At 35.1% G+C, this 26,745-nt stretch overlaps 1 protein-coding gene across 3 annotated transcripts in view; it reads right to left on the reverse strand.

The window, feature by feature from the left end:
* Positions 1-26,745, reverse strand: part of GPATCH2 (G-patch domain containing 2) — a 172,833-nt gene that overhangs the window by 133,895 nt on the left and 12,193 nt on the right. For 2 of the 3 annotated variants that reach the window (XM_032317200.1, XM_032317199.1), the window contains exons 3-5: positions 22,811-22,872; positions 19,671-19,853; positions 19,129-19,208 (exon numbers count right to left, since the gene is read on the reverse strand). In XM_032317200.1, coding sequence (XP_032173091.1) covers positions 19,129-19,208; positions 19,671-19,853; positions 22,811-22,872 — 325 coding nt within the window. Of the gene's footprint in view, positions 1-14,491; positions 19,002-19,128; positions 19,209-19,670; positions 19,854-22,810; positions 22,873-26,745 lie in introns of those variants that run through there. The other variant, XM_032317201.1, reaches the window with a different exon arrangement.

Raw genomic sequence — 26,745 nt, forward strand, 5'->3', positions numbered from 1 at the left:
GTTTAAAATTTCTATATAGCTGTAGAGTTCTGTATTTATGAATAGGAAGGCTATTTAGGCAAGTGAAAAACCTAGAGCAGAATCAATTAATTATAAGTAAGCAAACACTCTAAAAGAGAGTCTAAGAAAATGTGGAAATAACTTCAAGGAAATTTTTTTTCAAATGAATTTGTGCCAGACAACTTGGTAGGCAATGGTTTTTATGTCTCAATTATTCCTCACAGAAGCCCGCATCCCTTCTTTACTAGACATTCTAGGGCAGTTAAATAAGGTCAAAGATTTTACTTCTCTTTCTTGATGTAAGCACTGTACCATTCAGATCAAATTAACAAAGCTTTCATTTACTTGTATTCAATTAATCTAGTAACAGTCAAGTTTCTATTAATGAGTCTATACTACAGCTAAGCTTATGTCTGACTTAGTTTCGTTGAACCACACAAAGGTTTCAGTCATCATACTAGGATATAATTTCCCTTTTATCAAGGTCATTTGGCACCACCTTTTCATCTGTAACTGCAGAGATGATCATTTCATTGATAAATATGAGAAAAATACAAAGAGTACAGACATATTAGAGTCCCTGAGCCCTTGGCTTTTATTTAAGCATTGAACTAAGCCTGTACTACCTCCTTGAAAGGCACAAGAATTAATTGTACACGAGACACCTGCAACATGCAAGAGTTTGTGGGAATGCAATATTGCTTTACTCAGATGTGGAAATTGATGGACACAATGGGACTGTAGTATTTGGCCAGTAAACATGTTTTTTTTTTCCCCCCTTTCTTTTTCTCTTTCTTTCTTTCTCTCCCTTCCTTTTGGCTATCATAGTATCTTAAAACGTTTTGAATTTGAATACCTTGAGCTAGGAATGCCCATTCTAGCATGCAGTGAGGTCCTGAACACAAAGCTACTTTGTATATATGTGTGTATGTATCTGTGTATTATCTGCCTGGCCCCTGAAGGCATCTGAGCTTTGGACTCCTGAAATGAATGAGTAATAACAGCTCCTTTACAGTTCACAAAGTCCTATTACATACCTTATTTCATCTTACCTTTTATTATCCCTATTTTAGGGATGAGGAAACTAAAGCTCAAAAAGTGATTTCTCCAAGGTTACACAGCCAGTAAATCATGGATCGCAGAGAAATTTTTCTGATTTCCAGTTCCATGGTTTTTGCTTGCACTCTACCAGAAGGGGCTAACACATGGTTCTATCAGTCATGACTGAATGACAGGAGAGATGCCTTCTGGTAGGGAAGTTTCCAGATAAGGTTTTAATTAAAATGTATTTTGATGAATGGGCAAGATTTCCACAGACCGACATGAAGTGTGATGTCGCAAATAGTAAAAATAGTTGGAACAAAGTGACAAAAGCTGGGAAACGGTAAGGCACAATCAGGATGTATCTACCAGAGAGAATCAGGACACAGAGATGGAAAGATGAGCAGAAGCCCTAATGGCAAAGACCTAGACAGGAGAAAGGAGTTTACATGCTATTTGAGAAATCAAGGGGAGGCACTGAGAGATTTCAAGTTAGAAGTCAAATGGGTCAGAAGATCACATTAGGATTTAAGGAGAATTGAGGACAGAGTGGAAGAAAGTGGAAAATGAAAGGCTAAATAAGAGTTAGACTGAGTCAGTGGCCAAAAGAGTGAACTGGAGAATTGGGGAAAAATACATAGATTATTTACTGATCTCCTTCAAAACATTTATTTTGCTTGGAAACAGTAAAAATTTACATGGCAATTCCTCAAACTATGGCTGAAAACATTAAGAAAATTTCAGCTTCCAGGATGGATTCACATTCAACTGGAGAGAGTGCAGAAAGGCAGGTGGGGGTATGGAAAAGTCTATGGGACCAGGAATCAGCAGGTTGGCCCTGGCTCTGTCTCCTCCTACTTATGTCACTTACTTACCTTCCCAAAGCCTTAACTTCCCAAAAGGTGGGTAGAACAAACCTGCTGTCCTTCACAAAACTACCACGCAAAGGTGAAAAATGGTATTATAGCTGTTGCTAAAGTCTTCATAACTGACAGTAACACAGCAAAATCCTAACACTTAAGCAATATATTGACACTGTATCATTACCCAATGTTTATAAAACCGCCAGAGGAATAACACTCCAATATGTTACTGGTATTTTAAAAAGAAAGGCAGAGCATATTGGTTTATCATTTGTTATTTCAAAGAGTATGATGTGATTTACTTTCATATTTAGTGTGATGGGAAAATCAGATTAGGAAGTACATGTGAGTCAGAGATTACTTTTCTATTTTTTTAAGATTTTATTTGTTTGACAGAGAGAGTAGGCAGAGAGGCAAGCAGAGAGAGAGAGAGAGAGAGGGAGGAGGAAGCAGGCTCCCTGCCTAGCAGACAGCCCGATGTGGGACTCGATCCCAGGACCCTGAGATCATGACCTGAGCTGAAGGCAGAGGCTTAACCCACTGAGCCACCCACGCAGCCCCAGTCAGAGATTACTTTTAAAGTTTTTATAGCTAGCTAAATTTATGAAAACTTGGCATTTGTTAATACAGAAATTAACTTGTTAAGTCCAAATGAATATTATACTTTGTATTAAAAAAGCCATATATCAAAAACGTTATTAGGGTCACAGCTTAAAAAAAAAAAAGCAGCACTATTTTTAAATAAATAAGTAAAAACTGTAATTCACATCTCATCTTTGCCTTAGAAAACATGTGTTTTCTTCACCATGTAGTTAGCCCAAACAATGAATGTAGTTAGCTCAAAAAATGTGGCTCTTCTGGCCACAAAAATCACCTTTTTAACTGCTAAATTAATCACATGGCATCTTATCTATTCGCAGTGATACAAATTTGCTAAGGAGTTGTAGGTTTAATTCAAATTAATGTCACTTTCATTTCTAATAGTATCCATTCCAAAAATCTATTTCAGAATTTTGATAGAATATAAAAAGTATAGACTTAACACCAAACCTCAGAACATGTTAATTGCAAACATATTTTTATGTAATTTGTGGGCAAGTCAACTGATTCGTACTTTCTCTGGGAAGGCGGAGATAGAAAAAAAGAAAAAAAAAAAAGTACCACTCTGAACTTCACTGTGGAATATGTACAGGAAAGTATAAAATTAAAATGACATAAGTCGGTGTTCACCATACAGTACTTGAAGGATTTATTTTAAGTCTAATGGTAATTTAACAGTATAAAGAATAAGAAATTCACATATCATATAGGAAATTAAAAACATCACAATGATTACATTCTAAAACACAGTGTATGTGAAAAACCAATGTGACTGCACGTTCAGTAGACATTAAAAGAGAATAATCTGGGTGCCTGGGTGGCTCAGTGGGTTGAGCCGCTGCCCTCAGCTCGGGTCATGATCTCAGGGTCCTGGGATCGAGTCCCACATCGGGCTCTCTGCTCAGCAGGGAGCCTGCTTCCTCCTCTCTCTCTCTGCTTGCCTCTCTGCCTACTTGTGATCCCCCTCTGACAGATAAATAAATAAAATCTTAAAAAAAAAAAACCAAAGAGAATAATCTGAAATGTATACACAGAAATTAAAAAGTGTATCTGAAGATTAGTAAGAGGAAGACCTCTCTGCGGGAAATAGACTGAACATAGCTGGTTATCTCTGTTTCCTTTCAATGACATTTTTGGGTTACTGCAATCAAAAGAAAATAATAGCAGACAACCAATATGATCAATATCTAATCCTAATTCAAATGGGCATTTCCTCTTTTATTGTACTAAATACTTACATGAAATGATGACACAACCCCATGTATTTCTTTCTCCTCTTTTTGATTCCAAAATGGATCTATGGCAACAATCATCAGCCTCCTAAGTGCTTGTTTTATGAATCTGGCCCTTAGTCAAGAAGTTACACTGAAAAGTCTTTTAATCTCCTTCTGAAAAGAATTTACTGGATTGCATTTAAGTTCAAGTTCAAGGGTATTAAAATGTACAAAGGAGAGTGAAAAAGGTGCTAGGTTATAGATTTTAACTTCTTAACTAGAAAACTGACTCAAAATAGATTTTCTAATTTACAATGAATCAAAAGAGAAAACATCAGACCATAGCAAAAGTGGCACAAATGTATCAAAAACCAAATGAATAAACATTTGAGGAGATTTATTATTAGAAATTGCAATAAATTTTGGAAAGATGAATTGATTTTAGTTAAAAGGTATAACTGACAATTTATTGGGCGGGAAGATGCATTATTTTCCAATTGTTATCCATCTACAGTAAAACTGATTTGTGTCCTATTGTATTTTATGGAAAAGGAGAGTGCAACTTTCAGTGATTTAGATTAAATGTATTAATCATAACCAGGCACTGTGAACTATATATCTACTATTAAAGAAGATTTTTGACATTTAATTCTGTAGCAATATTTTGGCTCTGTACCACTCTTCCTAAATCCAATTCCTGCTACAGTTGGCAGATTTCTCCCTTTTAATTTTATGAGGCTTAAAGTAGCATTTAACCACCCATGCGGTAAATAATGCGGGATTAGAAATATTTAGTGTTTTGTTTCCCTTTCAAGAGTGGTAATCCATCAAATCCAAAAATGTTCTCTAAAATTTTTCTATATTTTTGGCAATCTCTAATATATGATATCATAAAAACTATAAAATTAAATAAAATGCATGACACAGCCAGAATAGATCTGCTTTTCTAAAGAACTGCCTTAACCTGAAAGAACACAGGTAGAAACCTCTTTGAACCAGAGATGTGGAATCCTCACTGAAACACAATACAAAATAAAATAAAAAATATGGATTAAAACCAGGATAACTAGATTAGAATCTTTTAATTTTATTCCCTCAGGTAACAAATCTTAATGAGGGTGTGCAAATAACTTTGAAACAGCTTAACCATTTAATATCTTTCTAAAACGAACACTCTTGCAAGACAAGGTATTAGAGTTATATAGGAAAACAATGACTGAACACGTAAGATGTGCTGGATATTCAGCTAAGCGCTCATAAAAGTGAAAATAAATTTTAAGTTTAGTCCATCTATCACATGATGCAAATTTACAAATAAATTTAACAATTTTTTAAAATAAGTGAGGCACAAGACAAAAATGAACTGATTAACTTATGGAAGTTAATATTCTAACTCTAATTTTTAATAGTTCCAGAACATTTTTATATTTAACATGAGCTTAAAAATGATTAAAAACTTCAGTTAAAAGGTATAGTCTGTTATTAAGTCAAAATAACCACCAGAAGTAAAAATGACTTTAAACAAAATCAAATACCAATTTTTAAAATTTTAATTCATGTAATGTTAATTCTGGTTATTAGTGAATCCAAATTATTACAATAATAACATTATAACTGCATGTGGTACTTTGAGATCTATCAAAGTAATAAAGTAACCTGTCACACGAGTAATTATCTATATTTAATCCATATATAAAACAAATGGCCCAGAAATGAGTAAAGTCTGTAACTCACTCAAGACACGTTGATGCCATATATCCATGGTGAGAACATCTAATTTCTTCATACATATTCATATCTTAATTCACTTTAAACAAAGTTTATGATTATGACTGTTGTGGAAACAGTGTATGCCCTTCTAGTGTCTCAATGAAATCAAGAATTACCGACCAGCAATAAGATAATCTAAAAAGAAAATATGTATGTGCTTGTTTGTGGAAAAGCCCCTTCTCATATATAAAGTGTCTGCTTTGCCCTCCCTGCCCTTCACAGTGCTACACTATAGAGCTGGGAGTTACATGTTGGGAAAAATAGGAGGAGAGAACTCCTCTAGTCAGCTAGTCAGCTAGCACCTCAAGGGGCATTCCAACAGAAATAAAGGCACTTCAATTACAAACATAAGATGCAATATACACAATAACGTGTCAGCAAATGTGTTAGCAAGATATACAATACATGTAGGGATTTGTTGAAGAAACAGGATGACTAAGATTTTGTATAATCAAGAAGAATTAGATTAATTGGTATTTCCGATGAAGAGTCAACACCGAAGGCTGGGAATGTACTATTATTTTATAAAGCCATCCAAGGAAGTAGACCCGGGAAAAGTCATGATATTAATAAATATCAAAAAGGCTAATACCAAATTTGCAGCATGAATCAAATTATTTATTTCAATACAATCAGCAACAATTTAGAAGTGTGAATTAAGAATTTGATGACAAAAATTCCTGACTCCTTCCTCGAAATGAGGATCCAATCAAATTTTGAAGAGGACGACTTTTACAACTTGACAAGAAATTTCAGTTTTAAGCCCTGTGGTATTTTCAAGACATATCACTGTAGCTCTAGTGCACAATACAGAAGAGAGTACAAACTTCTGAAAATTTTTGTTTGTAAAAGGGTTGGAATTGAGACCTAGCTCTGATCCTTCTTAATGAAGCTAATGCTTTGAAAATCTGTGAATCCATAAAATGGGAATTCGCAAAGTACTTCTATTACAGGATGGATGGAGATTGTTATAAAATATCAAATGCTATTTAAGTTTTTATTGCTGCACTAACCTTTCTGGAGAGGAAAAAAACCCCACCGATAGGTAACAGAAAATTTACCTTCTAATAGATTGGAGAAAGGAAAGTTTTAAATGTCAGAAAAGACCTAGTAAGTTAAATCAACAGGCTAAATCAAAGGACAGAAGAGAAAACACATCAGTTAGAAGTGAAGAGTTGACAGGAGGAATGGAGAGCGTATTTACGTGATGGAAACTCTTACACTGAAAAATAGAACAGAGATCCAATTCAACACGTTCAACTGAATCAAGGAAATTCAGACTGACCTGCCCATTATACTCACGAAACTGACCAATTAGGCCCAGACATTTTTTGAGAAACTAAAATTTAAGTGCAAATATGTTATTTACTCTTGAAGGAGAGGCTGTATAGCTTGGGGATCCATGGGGATCTGGCCATGAGGCCAGAGTTCATATTCTGACACTAACAATTACTAGCTGTGGCCTTAAACAAGTCATTTAAGCCATCTGTTCCTGTTTCCTGGTTTAGAAGACAGAATAATATATTTACCCCAGTAGCCTTTTTATGAACATTAAATGAATTAAAATAAAGAGATTAAAACACCTGGCAAATAATAAGAACTCAGTAAATGTTAGGCAATATAACCAATAGTATAAAATATTTCAGTCCTTTAATATTAGTTACATAAAAGCTGATCTGAAAAATAAATTATTAATACATTACAATGGAATATTATGAGGCCAAATGAATGAAAAATAAGTATAATTTACAATCGCTCTGACTTTAAGACTTATTTTATTTTAGAGAAAGAGAGAGAGGGAGAGTGGGGTTGGTAGGGAGAGGGAGAAGGAGGGAGAGAATTTCAAGCAGACTCCTCACTGAGTGCGGAGCCCAATGTGGGGCTTGAGCTCAGAACCCTGAAATCAAGACATGAGCTGAAACCAAGAGTTGGATGCTTAACCCACTGAGCCACCCAGGCGTCCTTCTGACATGTTTTTAAAGTGTAAACACTGAGGTGCAGAGGAAAAGATTCTATCTTTGCACAGATGAGTATGGGAGACACTTGGTACTTTTTTGTCCTGTTTGACTTTTAAAACCAGTGCATCTATTACTTTTTTTTTTTTTAAATAACAATGAAAACTACAAGAAAAGGACACTAGGTAAGACTTGCCAATACACATAACCCACCCATCATACATGGATTTCAGCTCCTCCCAACGCCCTACTAACATGACTTGGAAGAGTAAAAAGGCAAAATTCCATGTCCTAGGACAAAGAGAATAGGAAGGAAGGTATCACCAAATAAGGTACTTCAACAAAATTACACATGAAAATCAAAGCTGGCCATTCATCCTTCTTTAGTGTAAGATGGGTAGGGATAGAGTGGCAATAAAAAGCAAGCTGACTAAAGCAGCAGACTTCAGAAAGGTTCAGAAATTGGAGGCACCAGACACCTTCGAAACAAGGAGTCTATTAAAAAAAGAAAAAAAAAAATTTGATCCCCTGATCCCAATCCTTAACCACGATCTTAACATGTTACTACCGATACCCTACAGCACAGCAGAAGCTCAAAATTATCATGTAAATATGCTAAACTATAATAAACACTGGGTATTCATATATGCAACTGACGAACTCTACCTCTGAAACTAATTATATACTCTGTGTTAACTTAAAAAGAAAACGAAAAAAGGAAGAAAACTTAAAAAATAGATAAATAAAAATAAAAATGTTATACTATAAAGAGGCCATAATGGATGTGTGACATGATAAAACTTTACTAGGTCAGGGGAATTCAGTGAAAGTCAGCATACTGAGTGCTCCGTCTTCTACTTTGCAATTAGAATGTTGCCAGGGGACTCAACACTGTCCACCTGCCACCTCTGAAGCAGGAGATTACTGATTAGATTATTTCCAAGGGAAATCCTTACTCAATAGCAACATCTATGGATTCTCCAACCAAAAGGTACACAAGCCCTGTATGTGCACACCAGGCATCAATTCAGCTTTTCTCTCGTGCTTTGTCACATGAAATCCCATCTGCCATCACATCACGGAATACATACATAAAAGGACAAATTAAAAACCATGAAGAATTTAGACACTACTCTTGGTAGGAAAGGATGTTACTTAAGGTTGAACTGGCTTCATAACCAGCAGTGGAAAACTCCCGAAAAAACGGAGGGTGATAACCAATAATCTCCACCAACATTCTCAAAATTATTAAGCACCTCCTATGGGCTGAGCTGGATTCCTGCCATGGGGGTGCTCTATGTAACTGCAGATATAATACAAACATAAGCAGAATAAAGAATAAAACAGAGACAGGAGGGGTAATGCCATTTCAGAAGATGGAACGATCTCTTAAAAATGAAGAGTTGGAGAAGGTTTTGAAGAAAAAATAAAGAATCTCAACTCTTCCTTGAAGGGTATGAATCTAACAGTAAGGAGAGAGATGTATTGTTGTGAGTAAAGCTGTAGTATGAAAGAATGTGGCTGAACAGGAGAAAGCTGAAGGAGGCATGGGCGTGTTGAGAACATAAGATCATCTGGAAAGGAGTAAAGTGGGGGCGCCTGGGTGGCTCAGTGGGTTAAAGCCTCTGCCTTCGGCTCAGGTCATGATCCCAGGGTCCTGGGATCGAGCCCCATATCTGGATCTCTGCTCAGCAGGGAACCTGCTTCCTCCTCTCTCTCTGCCTGTCTCTCCGCCTACCTGTCATCTCTGTCAAATAAATAAATAAAATCTTAAAAAAAAAAAAAAAAAAAAAAAAGAGGAGTAAAGTGTTATAATTCCCAGGTGAGCAGTGAAGGTAGAAAGGAACAAACCTAGATTTTATGGTTAAGGCAGTGAAAACTGTTGTTTGGTTTGGGCATAACCACATTTAAAAAACAAACAAACAGGGTGCCTGGGTGGCTCAGTGGTTTAAGCCACTGCCTTCGGCTCAGGTCATGATCTCAGGGTCCTGGGATTGGGTCCTGGGATTGGGTCCCGCATCTGGCTCTCTGCTCAGCGGGGAGCCTGCTTCCCTCTCTCTCTCTCTGCCTGCCTCTCCATCTACTTGTGATTTCTCTCTGTCAAATAAATAAAATCAATCTTTAAAAACAAACAAACAAACAAACAAAAAAACGTTTACTTGGAGTTACATATGATACGGATCAGAGGAGACATACCAGGGACAAACCTAAGGTGTTATCAAAATGGAATGTTATGAGTAACTACCCTAAGGCACTGAAACAAAGGGGCTAACAGGACAGAGAAATAAGATTCCGACATGGCTAGATGTGGGAAGAGTGAAGGATTAAAGAGAACACATAAACTTAAATTTAAATTAAAGATGAAAAGCCACTTGGGTTTTGCTTCTCTTAACCAATGTTCGGTCTCCCCTCTCGTCTTTCCCAGTTACTTTTTATTAACTGAACAGTAAGGTACTGAGGATAAAGGTGTATCTTACTTAGTTTTGTATTCCTGGCCTTTCCCACAACAAAGACATCCTGAGCCTTCATGATGTGTGTACCAATAAACCAAGATATCTGTGGCTGAAAACACACAGGCAAGACACCAAGCTTCTGAGTCGGATGTAACAGATACTTATTCATCCAACAAATGATATAAGACACTGTTATAAAGTGTTTCTGTGGATCAAAAAATTAGAAGAGTCTATAAAAAACACATGTAAATGAAATGGAATGGGAGGAAGGCTAAGTAATTGTTACTTTTTAAAGACTGTAGATTCTAAAGAAGTATTTCTCAATACAAATCTGGAAGACCTCAAAAAGACCAAGTGCTTGCTATTAAATATTACTACAATTACATTGCAACCTAAAGATGAATGCACCTGCAACGCTATCATGGTGAACTGCCTACAGCCAATGATCAGATTTCAATATGACGTTCTAAGAGGAAGATGCTGTATTGGGGCTGGCTCAAGTCATGGCTTCTTTTGCATCCAAACAGATCATGAAACTTCTACTTTTATTCCCTCAGGAAGCACTTGCCGATGTTTTAGACAACTGTCATTTAACAACAGAGATTGTACAGGTTTTACTGGCTTAAAATATTTATAAATACCTGTGGGCATGCATCTCTGGTTTTGTCAGAATCCTGTTGCCCAGATGACAGGCAGCAAATACCTGCTTGGCATTTTCTAACTCTAGTACAGGGAACCCCTTATATTTAGGACTTCTTTGTGAATTCTCAGTTGTTCAAATTGACCTTCAGTTGGATGATTTGCAGGTGACTTCAATATAGAAAGTGCTTATTAAATATTATTTGGAAGTGTTCTACCCATCATTGATTTTGAACTTTTCTCATATAAGATATCTGACATATTTGAAGGCAAATTAGAAAACTGAGTTTTATAGACCATCAGAATAATTCTATCAGCAACATAAAAGGCAGAAAACCAAAGTTGAAGCTTTGAAGAAGGTGAAATGTTTGCAACATTTCTGTTTCTCTGGTTTGAGTTAAAAAAAGAAAAAAAAAAGAAAGAAAGATACAAGAAAACTGATATGGGGACTCTGGCAATGTCACCACCATTTTAAAGAGCAACAAGGAAGAGGGGTATTGAATCTCGATCTGTGCAATCAAATAGTTACCAATCTAAAGAAAGAACATTTTAGAACATATTTTAAAGGTTTCTCAGGATACGAGAGTAATTTAAAAATGATAAACATAAACCTGACATTTTCTAAAATCATTTGCTTTTAAGGAGATTAAAAAAACCTCAATTTTTAAACAAGCCATTTTTCTTTACTAACAATGTGCTAACCTAAGAACTTATGCACAAATGGCAAAAAGAAAAAAGATTTTTAAAAAAAAGAAAGCGTGGCAGTTCATGTACTTTTTAAAATGTAATAGAACAGAACCATATTCACCCTGCACAGTATTTAAGTGGCCACAAAAGCATAACTACTACACCACAATATCAAATTTCAAAACAGACATCATGATGAAATCCAAAGAAGTAAACCAAACACTATATAAATATTTGGCACCTGAAAACTTTTAGTATTAAAAAAGAAAAATCAAAAAATTTTTAAATTGTTCCTTGTAAATAAAATGACATTCTTTTGCTTGTGCAGGTCTACCTATAGTGACATTTAAAAACTGTGATCAGTCTGGTCAGGAAAGAGGAGAAATGCCTAGGACCTACCACAACCTCTTGAATACACAGGTTTGAGTAATGTACACCGTTTCTTTTCCCAGGGTGTGAAAAGAGTGACGAGAAGAAAGCACTAGAGTAGCCAAGGCTGAAAATTACTGCAGCCTGCAAATCATATTACCTCCAATCATCTTCATGTTCCCATCACCCTGGTCAATCTTCTCCATGGCCATTTCTATTTACTTACCCTCCTCTCCTTACCGGGTTTATTTATACTCATTAAAATATAAGCTCCTGGAACCTTGTCTGCCTTGCTCACTACTTTAACTGCCATGGCCTAGAACAGTACCTCAAACACAGTCAAGACTCAGTATTTTTTGAATGAATGTTTACTACTCAAAAGTTAATCAGATTATTGAATCCAGGAAAATATAGGGGTTCAGTGTACTGTGGATCCCATCTACTGGGGGACATGGACAGACCTTAGATCCCTAATCTTATAACCACTTAATGTACCCTTTATACTGATATCCATGTGATCTCTTAAGACAAATCTGATTAGCTTAACCATCCCTCCCCCGACCCCTGACATTACATCAGTTCACATGCATTCCCATGGACCAGAGTTGGAAATGATCTAATTCCTGCCTACTTTGCCAAACAAACCCTGTCTACCATATACTCCTCCACACAAGCACACCTTATATATATACTACGGCAGCACTGGATTCCGTTTCCTGAATATTCCATGCTGTTTTATAAATTTAAGCCTTGCCCATGCCTTTCTGTCTGCTAATTCCCTCCCCAGTGAGTTGGGCTAACTCACACCTAAAGTCCCAGCTAATAAATCCTCCTGTATGAAGTTTACCCAAGTTCCACTAAAAAGGGGTAGGAAAGGAGCAGATCAAGAGAAATACAGAGGCTATCATCACGGCTGAAGAAGAGATGTGATGCTCCTATGGACACTGTACAGGTTTGGAGAGAGAACGGGGGACCAGGCAGGGTAAGCTGAGAAAACAGCAGAAACAGAGCAAGAAAGCAAACTGGAATTGGATGATGCTGAAGACCAGGAACAAGGTACTATATGCTACCTGAGAAGCAAAGAAAAAGATTGGAATGGAGGATTTGGTCCCAGTGATTAATCCGATGGGAGCAGTAGTATCTCTTTTACTTATCATTTCTATTATGGCACACAACTTGATTGTGTTCATTCTTTAAGACAGCAAAGAAAGTTGCAGATTTTCCAAAATAACACACTTCTGATAGCACTTGGTAACCAGAAATGAAACTATTTTATGAAGAAAATGTATTTATATTTATTAGCAACATGACAAGAGAGTGAAGAAACTTCCAGATTTCATTAATTTTGGCATAGCAAAGGAAAAACAAATTTGAGAATGTTTAAGTTGTAAATGTTAATAGGATTAAATGAATTAAAATATATAAATATAGTGTCTGGCATGTAGTAAGCATCATTGTAAGTCATTACTAACATTCTCTTTGCTAGGTTCCAGATTTCTGAAGTATCACAAACTCAAATGACAAGATACGAAACCAGGCCAATTCCAGTGGTTGAGTAGTCAGAAAAGCAAGGATAATTTAAACAGGTAGATAAAAACTGTAAGTGGTCAAATCTGGCATTATTAAAATACCAAGGTTGAATATGTTTTGTATTCTTTCCTAATGGATTTTAAAAGCTAAATATGGAGAACAGAATATGAATTCAAATTCTTGTTGAATAAATTAAAAAATATAATCTGTACTATTAAATATGTAAATATTCCACTTTTTATAAAGTATAACGTGATTAAGACTAAATATCAATATTAGTATTGATATTACTTTTAGTGGAATAGAATGAAAAATCATTAGATTCAAATTTTCAAATATTATAGGTATTAAATTTACATATGTAAAATGTAAAAAGAATGACACCAAAATAGAGAATTTTAAATCAAACAAGAGACACTATTAAAATGCCTTTTGTAGAAGAAATATTTATTATAATTCTACTGAGCAGTACTTCTGTATGATACAAAATTTACTTTATCCCCAAATAAGTTCTAAGAAGAAAGTATTAATTTCCCACATGAAATCTGGATCTCAAGCTGACTTCAAGATAAGATAAAAACTAAATTATTAACATACATAGTAATAGATTAGAATATATATGACATATAATACATATTTAGAATATTCTAAATATATATTCTTGGATTCTGCATAGTATCTAAAAATGGTTAAAGGATGCAAATAATCAATTCACGGAGATTATAATTAAGCATTTAGTTATTAAATTCCTCTGAAAAATATTAGATGATTAGCACACTGTCAAGAGTACAACTGATGACACACATCCTATGTATTTTTAAAAAATCATTTTAAATTTGTTTTCTATCAAAAAATTTCTTAGACTAGTCTAAGAGAAAATTTCATGTAGTTCCCTTATATAAACCAAATCCATTTAAAATGGCCCTTCTGTTGTAAAAGGCTGTAGATCAGACTACATATTCCCACTCCAGTATCCCAAGAAACAATAAAACAAAGGTTGAGCAAGACTTACAGAGTAAATCATTATAGTATCATTATCATTATCAATATGACACTTATGAAATCTGGTCTGGTCTTTCATGATATACTTCAGAGAAAGAATATATATACAGTATTTCCTTCTCTTACACAATGAAATAACTCAAGATTCTAAACAGATATAAATTATTTTGAGGGCTATTTCATTGTTGAATATAATGGTATGCTTACTTGTACAGAATGACAACTTAAATTAAGGGTTAATGTTCACCTTTTTTTTTTTTCAGATATTTAACTTGAGAAACATGTATCAATCAGATTCATTTTCTTTGAGAGAATAACCACTACCATCACCACCATAGTTGTTCTCATTTCATCTCTACAAAAAAAAAACCAAAACCCAAACCAAACCAAACAAACAAACAAACAAACAAAACATGGACCTAAATGATGATAAAATTTTTACAGAAACTTACAACCTTTACGTGCAATTCCTAATATAATATTAACATTGGATTTTAGGTACTATGTTTTAAACGGAGTCATTTATTTCCTGATTTTTTTTAACAGACCACTCAATTTGAATATTAACACTTGTTCTAAGACCATCAGTTTAAAAACTTTAAAAAGAAAAAAACTCTCACCTATAGGAAACAATTAGGATGCTTAGGGTTAGGCTATATTGGCTAACTGAAATGCTGTGGTTAAGTCAGGGTAACTGGATTCACTTTGTAAGTACCATATCCCAGAACAGATTCTCTGATGGATCATTATTCTGAGGATTATTCACTCCAAACCGTACTTGATGCAAAAATTCTGGAAATACAGGAGATTCACCCTGCATCTCCTGGATAATGGCCCCAGAATATTCCTCAGAATTAATGATGATTTGCTTAATTCTCCCATAAGGGGTAAATATTAGAGGCTCACTAGCTGGGCTCCAATAAACCAGTGTGTTATTCTAACAGAAGTACAGCAATAATTAATTTTTTTCAACATTAAATTCTCAGAACTGTGACTGCATTCACCCCTCGTATATGGGCAAAATTATTTTTAAGAATCAGGTAACTCGGGACCAAAACTTCCTAAACAGTGTAAGTCTTTCTGCAAATGAACGGCCTAGTAATTGGAAGTTAGTTAGGGAGAGGTATTTAGAACAGTTTTTAATCTGTAATTAGGGTTTAAGACGTAATACAGTGGCCCTCATCTAAGATTCATTCAAAATTATTCTTTATATACCACATTAAAGACAAAGGCTGGCTCAAATATAAATGAAGTATAAAGGTAACATAAAAGATTGCAATATAAAGCACTTTAAATATTAAAAATAAAGATGTATCGTATATAAGATACGAAAAACTTAAGATTCTGCATTTTGACCTGTAATGGGATTCTGTATTTAGCATATCTGATAATAACAGTAACTATCATTTATTTAGTATATACTATGTGACAATAATGGTTCTGGACCTATGATGTACATATAATCTCATTTAATCCTGATAATACTTCTGCAGATTAAATACTGTCTCTATTTAAGAGAAAGAGAAGATAAGGTTCAAGCTGTCATTAAACATAAAAAGAAGAACTAGAGTGGGGACTCACCAAGTCCAGACTTCAAAACCTCTAACCTTTTTGTAAGACCACTTTGCCCTTGACAAAACTAAAGAGAGCTGATCCTCATTACTATTAGACAGTTCCACACGTGCAAATCTGCCTACTAACATGTATTTGTAACCCCCATATCAATTTTTTTAAAAAACTTTAAGTCATCTCTCTATCCAACATGGGGCTCGAACTTACACCCCTGAGATTAAGAGTCGTATGCTCCACTGACTGAGCCAGCCAGGCGCGCCGCTCTCAAGTCAGTTCTTGTAGGGCTTCTAGGGTCATTCAGGAGCAGTGAAAATTTGTCCCCTGGTGCATGTGTGCATTCCCGACTGAGGCATGGCATATAGTAAGCATCACTGTTTCAGCTCTAACAGTGTAAACAAGTGTCCTTTTGTGGTTTATTTGGTGCCACATTTTTCAGTTTTGTGTTGGCAATTCATTGTTTTAAATGAAACCCCAAGCATAGGGCTAAAACCCCAAGCTCAGGGCTAAAATCCTGACACAGGTTCCTAAGCATTAAGAGGGCCATGATGTGCCTTAAGGAGAAATGCATGTGTTAGATCAGCATAGGTTTGTTCAGGCATGGGTTACTGGGCTGTTGGTTATGAGTTTAATATTAATGCATCAACAATATGTATTAAGTAAGGTGTTTTTAGACACAAAGACACGTAATACAAGGTTATGTACTGACTGACTGATAAAAAATGTCGTGACCAGAGGCTCACAGGAACCTAGCCTGGTATTTCCCTTAGGAGCAACAGTTCAGTATTTGCTAATCAGTTTTCAGGATGACTTTATAGGACATAACTATGGTGAACGGTAAAAAAATCCAACTGAAAACTTTTCCCCCAAGAATGTATCCATTAATATTTCAGTATAAAAGATTCTCCTCTCATTTCCTTCAAAGATAATCACTAAATCTGTGTAGTCATTATTCATCTGTGTTCGAGAAAGAAAACTTTTGTTGTCATTGGGTTTCATGGGTTGTAGCTACATGTGTTTGACTTTACTCAGAAAATTAATGTCTCTTCAAAGCAATCTGGCTTTCCAGTGTGATAATCTAAAGGAGTTAAATTTCATTCTTATTCCTTGATGTCATGGGTACTGTTTAAATATGACCATTCTGTGAGATTATGATTTTTAAGACTAGACTGTTACATACAGTCTAGACAGTATGAGCAGCAACAATAACAACAACAACACTTCGCAGGAATTTAAGAATATCAGCACAAATTGGAACTCTTACCTTTCTTGTCCAAGTCAGATATTTTATTGAAGAAAAAAAAAAAGAAAATTACAGTACTTAAAAATCCAAACAAGGACAATTCCGGATTGAAAGAAAGAAAACCTGAAGGAGCCCATTGTCTTCAGTAAAATTTGAATACAAGAAAATGTAGACCAGGAAAACAGTTTATGGCCTAATGCACTAGTTCCATGATAAACACACATATATAGTATATCTCCATCGAGTGAAACTTAATCACCTTTTTACAATTTAGAGAGGGAAGGCAGCTTTTACTATGGTTAAGCCATGTATCATCAATACCATGAAGCTAGCCTATCAGATGTAATAGCTTCTATAAAATACCACAGTGAGATTGCAATAAGCCTAGAAAATGGGCTACAAATCCCAGCTATGCTCAAGCAAGCAGTGAACCAAAAATAAAAATAGGTAAAACTGAACCAAGAACTAGATAGCATTCATCTAGATTCATGATTGGTAAGGCAAAGTTCATAGGCCAAGGTTTTAAAGTGACTTATTCAGATCTCAAAGACAGTCATTATACAAAATAAAATAAAAGCATTTATGTAATTCAGAAAAAGAAAATCACGATTTTTTTTACTCCAAAGGACATAGCACAGAAAAGCTTACTTACAATGACCAAATACCACATTACTGTACCTCTAAAATATCACTTTAAATATGCAAAGGTAAAGATACTCAAAGTTGCACTTTATCAAATTTAAGCTCTCCAGTTTAGACAAGCAATCTGAAAGATGTTACATACTTTCTGCTTAATACATTTTCTGAAATCTTTCAGATTGTAATACCTTTAGGTAAAAGAAATGTCAACTTTAAGTTTCTTTCCCAATCATCATATTTAAGTTAGCCATTAAATGCTGAATTAACAATTAATCCATACAACAATATAAAAATACATGTAATAAATCACAGTTTTCATCAATGATTGGAACTTAATAAAAAATACTCATCATTTTAATATACCATTTTGAAGAATTCAAATGGCCTGAATGTTGTCGAGTGTCTAAATTATACCATCAATAGAAATGTTACATTTTCCCCTCTGCTTGTGAAAATGAGCTCATGCAGTATTTCTGACACTCACGGTGACACGTATGGTCTGCCAAGGGTGTGCAAGCAGGTCTCACTTTTAAACATGACAATATGATTCAGAGGCATACAGTATTAGTTGAAATACCAGCTTTCACATGATTTCCATAAGCTCGAAGCCAAAATGATAATTCTGAGTGGTTTCAGGTATCAGACAAGGCAGATAATTTAAAAAGTAATAGCAAATGATTCTACTAGCACAGACTAGTTATTACTGTGGTTAGCTTAAAACTAGGATGATCTTTTTGTAGTACAATGAACACTATACTATAAAATACAATGGGTTTGCAATACAGAGCAGATTTTCCAAGTAGAAAGCAAACTGAACAAAACAGAAATTCTAGTAAAGATTATCAACCTTACCTACTACTCATCTTAGCCCTTGTTAAAATACCCTGAGTAAAATGCAAATATATTAAATAATGCTGGTTATATAAGACTTCTCTAAAAATGAGCAATAAATGTCAATGCATCATGTTTATTTACAACAGTCAGATATGTAAAAATTGGTTCTTAACCAGTCACAATATAAACATTAAGGAATACTTATGTGAGATCTGGAAGTTTTCCATTTTCTAGCTTTTGTTAGCATTTTGGCAAAGCAAGTAATACATAAATGGATTTAATGTAAAAAAAAATCATAAAAGAGAAAAATATATAAAATTTACAGTAGTTCTACCCACCCTGGGCCAACCTAGATCCCTAGAAAGCCTCCCCAACCACATTCACTTCTGACTAAAGGAAGAATACCAGTCCTCCAGCAAAAACAGCCTCATCTTTTCATCAAAGAGGCTCTCACTTCAATGATATTCCTCCAGGGGAAGAGGACAGGAGCCAGGTTCCCTCGAATGCCATTCCCCAGATGTTCAAAACGTAACTAATTTATTAGCATTAGAAGATTTGGTTTATAGGGGAATCTCACTGGTCCAGTTTGTAGCCTACAAAAAAATGGATTATTTTTAAGTATAACATTAGAATATGAATAAAGGATGAGGAAGTGGCTTTTTATTCCATAGAAATGGATACATTTCCAAACATGACAATTAAACAAAAAAGCATGCCTACCATTGAAGTTGTGGTCCCTCCTGATTTTTTAATGTTCTTGGAAGGCATTCCATGAAGGCGACTGAGTCTAGCTTGAAAACCTGGAAAATCAAAGTCCTCAATTTAGGAGATTCTATGATCACTGTTCCTATCTGTACAGAATTCAAAGTAAGTCTGAGGAAGGAAACATCCTGAACAGTAGTGGGGAAAATGCAAAACACACTTAGCAGATCTGAAGCAGCGCCTGGAAGGGCTCTAATGAGGTTAGCACATAACTATGGTTTATTTAAGAATTAGGGTATTATTCAGGGCTTTTCTTTCCTCCTAATTTACCTTTATAACATTTCAACATTTTCACAATGGTCCTAGCAAGAAGGCAAGTCAGCCTTTCTAATAAATAGAATGCGTGATTAATACAGTAGATGAATTACGATCTGACATATGTCTTTATAGCATCTTGTGCTAAGACGCTTTCATTTTCATTTTAGCCTATCCTCTTTCAGTGGATACTCCTAGATGCACTCTAAGTCCACCATATTCAGCAGTCAGCAAGTGCTACTGACCTCTTCTTCCCGGATGCGACATTAGAGGGAAAGAACCAGTTAAGATACTTTCAAAGACAGGATCTGGTAAATTTTTGTCTAGCTCGGTAGGATCTTCCTTTTCCCACCAGGGCACAACTCCAGTGATGCCACACGCTCCACCTGATTCCTTCTCATAAAACCAGTCACTCTGTTCATCGTCACCTGTGCAAATACAAGAAATCCCCCAAAGATTCAGTTTTATTATCCAAATACACAGAGTAATCAGATTTAAAAAATTCAAGATAGCAATTAAATCTGAATTTCAGAAAAAGGATTTTTCATATAAATATATAATACCTGCACAAAATTTTTAATATGCTAAATACCGCATGGGGCACACTTATATTAAAAAATTATTTGTCATATATCTAAAAATTAAATTTAACTGGCGATCCTGTATTTTATCTGCTAACCATTTACATAATCAATACAGAAAACTTATTCTACACCACAGTTTCAAAAAAAGATTTTAACACCACAACAAGAACTGCCATTAACAAAAACATAAGCTGTTATGTTTTAGAACCAATTAAAAAATGTGAAAAACCGTAATACTGGTTAATTCTAAGGCAGAAACTATAGAGAAATCCATTTAAGTTACTACCTTTTCCAAATTAAAGAAAAACAAGCCTTAATCTCCTACAGAGAATTAAAAGTAAAAAACTACAGAACCCTTTCTCTGCAGCTGATATGGAATAAAATTAGCTTAATTTCATGATTTGTATGGAGTGTAAAAGGGGAAACGATCATGAACAGATGTGACTAAATGAAATTAATCTGATTAAGTTCATTAAGAAATAGTTGTGAAAAAGTTGATTTTAAATGAAAAGTGACAATACCACAGAGTTTACAAAGAAACTATACTGGACTATGACAAGCAAGGTATTTTTAAAGCAAAACACTATCCATAGTAAGTTGGACTTTTGGGAATATCCATGAGTGCAACCACGGAGAAATGGTCCATTTCAAATTCAGTTCAAAATGTACTGTTGAATTGACAGTATTTTGTTTTTAAAACAAAATGTGAATCAAGAGTATTTTGTTTTTAGAACAGGGATAAGGGGGGAAAATACAGAAGAAGGCATAAGAAGATTCTGATGAAGACTTGTAGAGTCTTCATAATTCTAATTCTGGTTTATTAACAGGGTCATCACAATTGCCAAAAAGCTTTCCCTTTTACAGAAAGAGATTTCTGATTTCCAAAATCTCTTGCTACAAACATTTTTAAAAGCAAACTAGAAAAACACCAAAACTTCAACTGGAAATGGCTTTATGGGAAAGAGCTATACTTCAAGTTATGAGGGAGTGAAAAGTTTAAAGCATTTGGAAAACCAAAGCCACCAGTTTATTTCAATTGAGGATTTAATAAAAATTAATTAAAAAAAAAAGGTACTTTTCAAAGCACATAAATACTTAGTAGTTTTACTGAGAATTAGATTAAAATTTCCTGGAACAGGTGTAGGTACAAGAAAAGGGAGTCACTTGAAACTAATTACCTTAGATCCTAATTCCATTTGAGACGTTATTACAGAAAAAATGAGGTTATTTTATTTTTGATGTGATACACAACTTTGTTCTTAATAGGGAGATCAAACAGCTAAAGATTAAGAACCTGAGTTCTGAAGTCAGTCAGACCAGTGAGAATTGCAGTGTTTTGTGACATTGGGGAAGGTAGCTCGACTCTATGAGCCTAAAGGTTTCACCATACCTCCCACAAAAGAATCTCCCAGGGTTTTCTTAAGAATAATATAAAATCTAAAGTAAACTGAATGAGGAAAAAAAAAAAAAAGGCACTTAGAAATGTAAAACATAATAAGCTCATACTAAATGCTGGTATACTATCTTAAACCATTTGAAGCTTTTCAAATATGGACAGGCTTGTCCAAAAGTTTTTTCATTTTTTTTTCATTACGAAATGCAACATTTGTAGTAACTTTGAGCAGGCTCATGTATTTAAACAAGAATTCAGGTATATTATCAAGGTAGTCAAATTCACTCTGAGCTCTGAGGTTCTAGCATATTTCAGCAAAATCTCTTAACTTTACAAAGTCTATGGTCTTTAAAACAGAATATATATGGGTTTCTAAGTAAGTCAAAATGAATGATCATTTATTTTATTCCTACCAAGAGGAATGAACAGACTATGGGGAAAAAAAAGCCTAAGTGGCTATCATTTTCTTTTTTTCTTCCTATCATTAGACTATAATTTAAAACTATACATCTTGGGGGTTTTTTTCCCCCCTTAGAACTTACTGCTTTCCTCTAAAGATTCTCAAGAAAGGCAGATAACATTTGTAGAGTGCCTTCTGTCCTCTTATTAAGGTTTTTTCTATTTTCTTCCATAATTGGTAGTTTCAAAATAATGCCCTCCGAAACTGTGAAAAGCTTCAGGGAATCTCAAAGATGTAAAAGATCTAAGTTGTAAGACATGACTGTGTAACAGTTTACAATATTGAATTCATGAAAACTGTCTAATTACTTACAAACTAGGGAGGATGAATAAATGTCACGGCTGAATAAAAATGACAAATGACTTGTAAATCCACCTTTATTAATGCTTAAACAGTATTAAATACATTTGGAATCAGGTGGAGAATGAGAACCAGTGTCTTGTGAACTTGAGAAGAGACAAAATTGTAAAGACTGAGGTATGCAAATCTTTCTTAAGGAAGATAATCCTCCCTTAATATTATTAGCTCCACATACTAGCTTTTGGAGATAATCGATTACTTTAGGTTAGGAAGACAGGATACCCTTCCTACTATCAAAAAGAACTAAATAAAGGGGCACCTGTGTGGCTCAGTGTGTCCAAGCTTCTGCCTTTGGCTCAGGTGGTGATCAAGGACCACATGGGCTCTCTGCTCAGCAGGGAGCCTGCTTCCCCCTCTCTCTGCCTGTCTCTTTGCCTACTTGTGATCTCTGTCCATCAAACAGGTAACAAATCTTGGGGTGGGCGGGGAAGAACTAAAGCCCAGTCCACTAAGTAGGTGTGTGTGAGGTGAGCGGATTGCCGTCATCAACTTAGGAAGTAACTAGTAACAAGCACAACTTTAAAATGAGGACTTTTTTCCCGAAGGAATTAAAAGAAAAAAAAAAAACAAGAGTAAGCATTTCAGTACCTTGTCTTCCCTCATCATTGGTAAACAAGCCGGCGTCAGTGCTGCTGAGACTGCTGGAGTCACTGGAACAAGGGAAAAGGGGGGAAAACAAAACAGATCAAAAGAACAATTGATCTCTCAGTCGTAAAATTTTAAAGAGACATGGCAGCTCAGAGATGAAACTTAAGCCTGACAGAGATCTGAAAGAAAATAAGATGATTTTTTTTTTTTAATCAAACTGCAAATATTCTGGTTCCATGAACTACAGAGCATATTATTTTTGGCACATAAAACCACAGGCATCTAATGGGACCCTGACAGTAAGCCAGATGTGACTGCAACGAGGGGCTGACACAATTGATGCATTTTATTATCTGCTTTCATCAAATGCTCACCGCTCCTTTCTTATGCCGTGCAATTCAGTCCAAGCCCGAACACCACCGCTCAATAAAATGGGGAAAGTCTCAATCGAAAGCAGGCTAAGCCTTTCTTCAGCACATGAAATACAAGGGCCCCGGATGAAATTACTTTTCATGACCACATTTGCAAATATTCAGGAAAAGACATTATTTAAGAATTCACAACAACGCTATTACCTGGCAAGGAAGAAAAAAGTTTACAATGGTAACAATCCATTAAATCGAAGTTAAAAATCTGTCTGAGCAAGACCAAACTATGGAATACTCCCAATATTAGGGAGGGGGTGTATAAAAAATAACAGGTTCTCCATACTTCCATAGAAGTTCAAGTATGATACAAAGTCTTATTTTACATACAAATTAAAACAAACAGCAGATATTCGACTGACATGAACCATCACTATTAGTTCTAATACAAGTCATGTGTATATGAAAATCTAGTTAGTTAAAAAAAAAAAAAAACAAACAAACACAAAAAACAGATCATGTAATAAGAAGCTTGGCCTCTAAAGAAAATTGACAATGTTCTTTAAAAATTCTCATATACTCTCTACTTCCTGCAATTCTTAATTTTAACCAATCGGGAAGCTCCCCAGGTGAATTTTATAATACTTTTCTCGTTAACAAGTACACCTCTGTAACCTGACTTACTAAACAAAACTAATCTGTTTAAAAATTAATCCGTTTTAAAAATATTTAAATTGAGAGTTCAGGATTAAAATGATAGATGAGATCTAAATCCCTCTGTTTTCTGAATATAAAATATCGTTTCAATTACTTGATTTTTAAAAATTTAAAAATTTTTAAATTTTAAAAATTTAAAAATTATAAGGATTTATTAAAAGGTACATTTTCCCAAGTTAGTACCTTTTTCTTTAACTTTCTTCATATTAGGAGAACGTATCAGCGTCCTAGACTGCACAGGCATTAATGAAAGAATACTTTCTTAAGACAATCACATCTGTAATTTCTTATTTACAAACACGCATGCTCTCCTATGCACAGTGATGTCTGAGTGTCAAAAACACTTTGGAAACTTCATCCTTTTGCTGTTTAGCTGTCCAAACTACTGTTAATTTTTTTTTCCTCTTCTGTGACTATGGCATAGTGCTTTCTTGTCTGCTGGTTCAATACAACCCTAATACACGGCCTTATCCTGCATACCTTGAGTCACAATTCTTTTTCTGAAATCCTTGAGGCAGCATGATTTTATCACAATTTTTCAAATTTTGGAAAGGTATGTTCCAAAATGCCTCATAGGGGCTTGAGGTAGCACTCCAGAATCAAACTTATTAATATATTTTTTAAAAATGAATGAATGAATATTCACATTAAATCCAGGTCAAGCTAGGTTGGGCCACAAATGAGTTAGTTTTTCACAGTTTTCAGAGTTCAGATTTATAGATAAACAACTTTGAAATGTGCAACTATGTACTTTTGGGGGGCTACAATGATTTTCTAATTTCTGAGTTCAGATTTACCTCTTTTAATATTCTACATACAACCAGGCTCACTGTTTACAAATGTAACTTGCGGACTAAAAATATTATGACATCCTGCATGGGATCCTAGAACAGAAAAACGACATTAAAGAAAAACAAGGAAATTTTAATGAAGTACTGACTTCTATTAATAACTTCTGGCCTATTAATTCTGACCACTTTATCAGAGTAATGTATTATATTAACAGTAATGGAAACTGGGTACAGGATATATGGGAACATGATATACAGAAACTCTTTGCACTATGTTTGCAACTTTTTTGTAAATCCGAAAGTATTCTATCATAAAAAGTTTATAAAACATGTACATGTCTATAGATAATTTATATATGCATATAAATTTAAAAAAATAATAAAATGTTTTCTATTAAAAATCTAAAATATGGATTTCAAGGCTCTGTATGGATAAGTCCTACCTAAATTCTTCCCACCTCCATCTCTGGTCCTTTTATTTATGTTCTTTTTCCAACTCATATCCCAATCTTCTCTCTACCTGCCTATTTTTTTTCCTTAGATTTTATTTAAATTCAAGTTAGTTAACATGTAGTGTATTTTTAGTTTTAGGGTTAGAATTTAGTGATTCATCAGCTGCACAAAAGTGCTCACTACATCATGTGCCCTCCCTAACGCTTATCCCCCAATCATGCCCCCCCAACCTCCTCTCAAATAACCCTCAGTTTGTTCCCTATATTTAAGAGTCTCTTACCATTTGCCTCCCTTTGTGTCTTTATCTTACTTACTCTTCTTAAAGAGAGAAGGAAATCAGATGTCCCCCTCTAAGAATGGCTTAGTCCTTAATGATCCTGGTCTTCATCTGGGATCTTTTCACCTGTGTCTTAAACAATGTTTCCTTATTTACATTTCACCTGACATCTAGCTAGTTGCTCCAAGTACATCACACAGTTGCTAGCATGTTCAATAAGTCAGAACAAGAACTTCTATGGAAGCAAGGCTTTTCATTTTCGGCGTGTGACAGCCATTATGGCTTATCTCCAAGGACAACTCATCCCACTTTTTTTTTAGCGTGATACATTCTACAAATTGTCGTCAAATTACTATTTGTATACTAATCCAAATCCGCTCATTTCCTGTATTTTTTATTCCTGTATTTTTTATTCACATTATCTGAGTATCCTCTTTTTCATTCATCGTCCCAGTCAACTTTCCACTGATTCTAACTCTTAAAACTGCTCTCCTATTTCCCTCCCCTCTACTATCCCTGCCTTATTCACCCCTCACCTAAGGATGGATTTGAGGCCAGTCAAAGCTAAATTAGACATTGTTACTGAGGTCACGTTCCTTGACAAAATATAAATCTGCGTTTCTTCATTATTAAAAATTCTTCACTGGCTTCCCTTACTTACAGGATGAAACCCAAACTGCCACAGCACACAAGGCCTTCAAGACATGCCTACTGCTGCGGCCTCAACCGCCACTCTGTTCTAGTAGTCATCAATTCTAAGTACTTTCCTAGATACATGACTTTGCTTCACGATCTAGGACTTAGCACCAGCTGCTCCCTGTACCCAGGAGCATCATTTCCCTCCCTCATGCACTATCTGAACAACACTCATTGCTTGCTTAAACTTAACTCACCATCTTCGGAAAGCCCTCCTTTACCAGTACTTTCTGCTCAGCACACTTCCTTTTCATTGTTTGCTTATCCGCTGTTCCAAACTATGGGACTGAAGGCCACAGAGTCTGTTTTATTTAGTAATCTTCCCACAGAAGAAATATGCATCTAACTCTAGGTGACACTAAAAGTTACACAGCTAAGTTTAAAAATAAAAGAAGGTGCACCTGGGTGGTGTAGTCAGTTAAGTGTCCGACTCTTGGTTTCGGTTCAGGGCATGACCTTGGGGGTAGTAAGACTGAGCCCTGAGTCAGGCTCCACGCTCTGCACAGAGCTTAAGATTCTCTCTCCCTCTCCTTCTGCCATCCCCTCTCCCCTGCCCCAGTGTGCTCTCTCTAAAATAAATAAATAAACCTTAAAAATAAACAATAAAATAAAAAATATTTTTAAAAATCAGTCTGG

This window comes from Mustela erminea, chromosome 17 (assembly GCF_009829155.1).
Source record: "Mustela erminea isolate mMusErm1 chromosome 17, mMusErm1.Pri, whole genome shotgun sequence".
Classification (NCBI taxonomy): domain Eukaryota; kingdom Metazoa; phylum Chordata; class Mammalia; order Carnivora; family Mustelidae; genus Mustela; species Mustela erminea.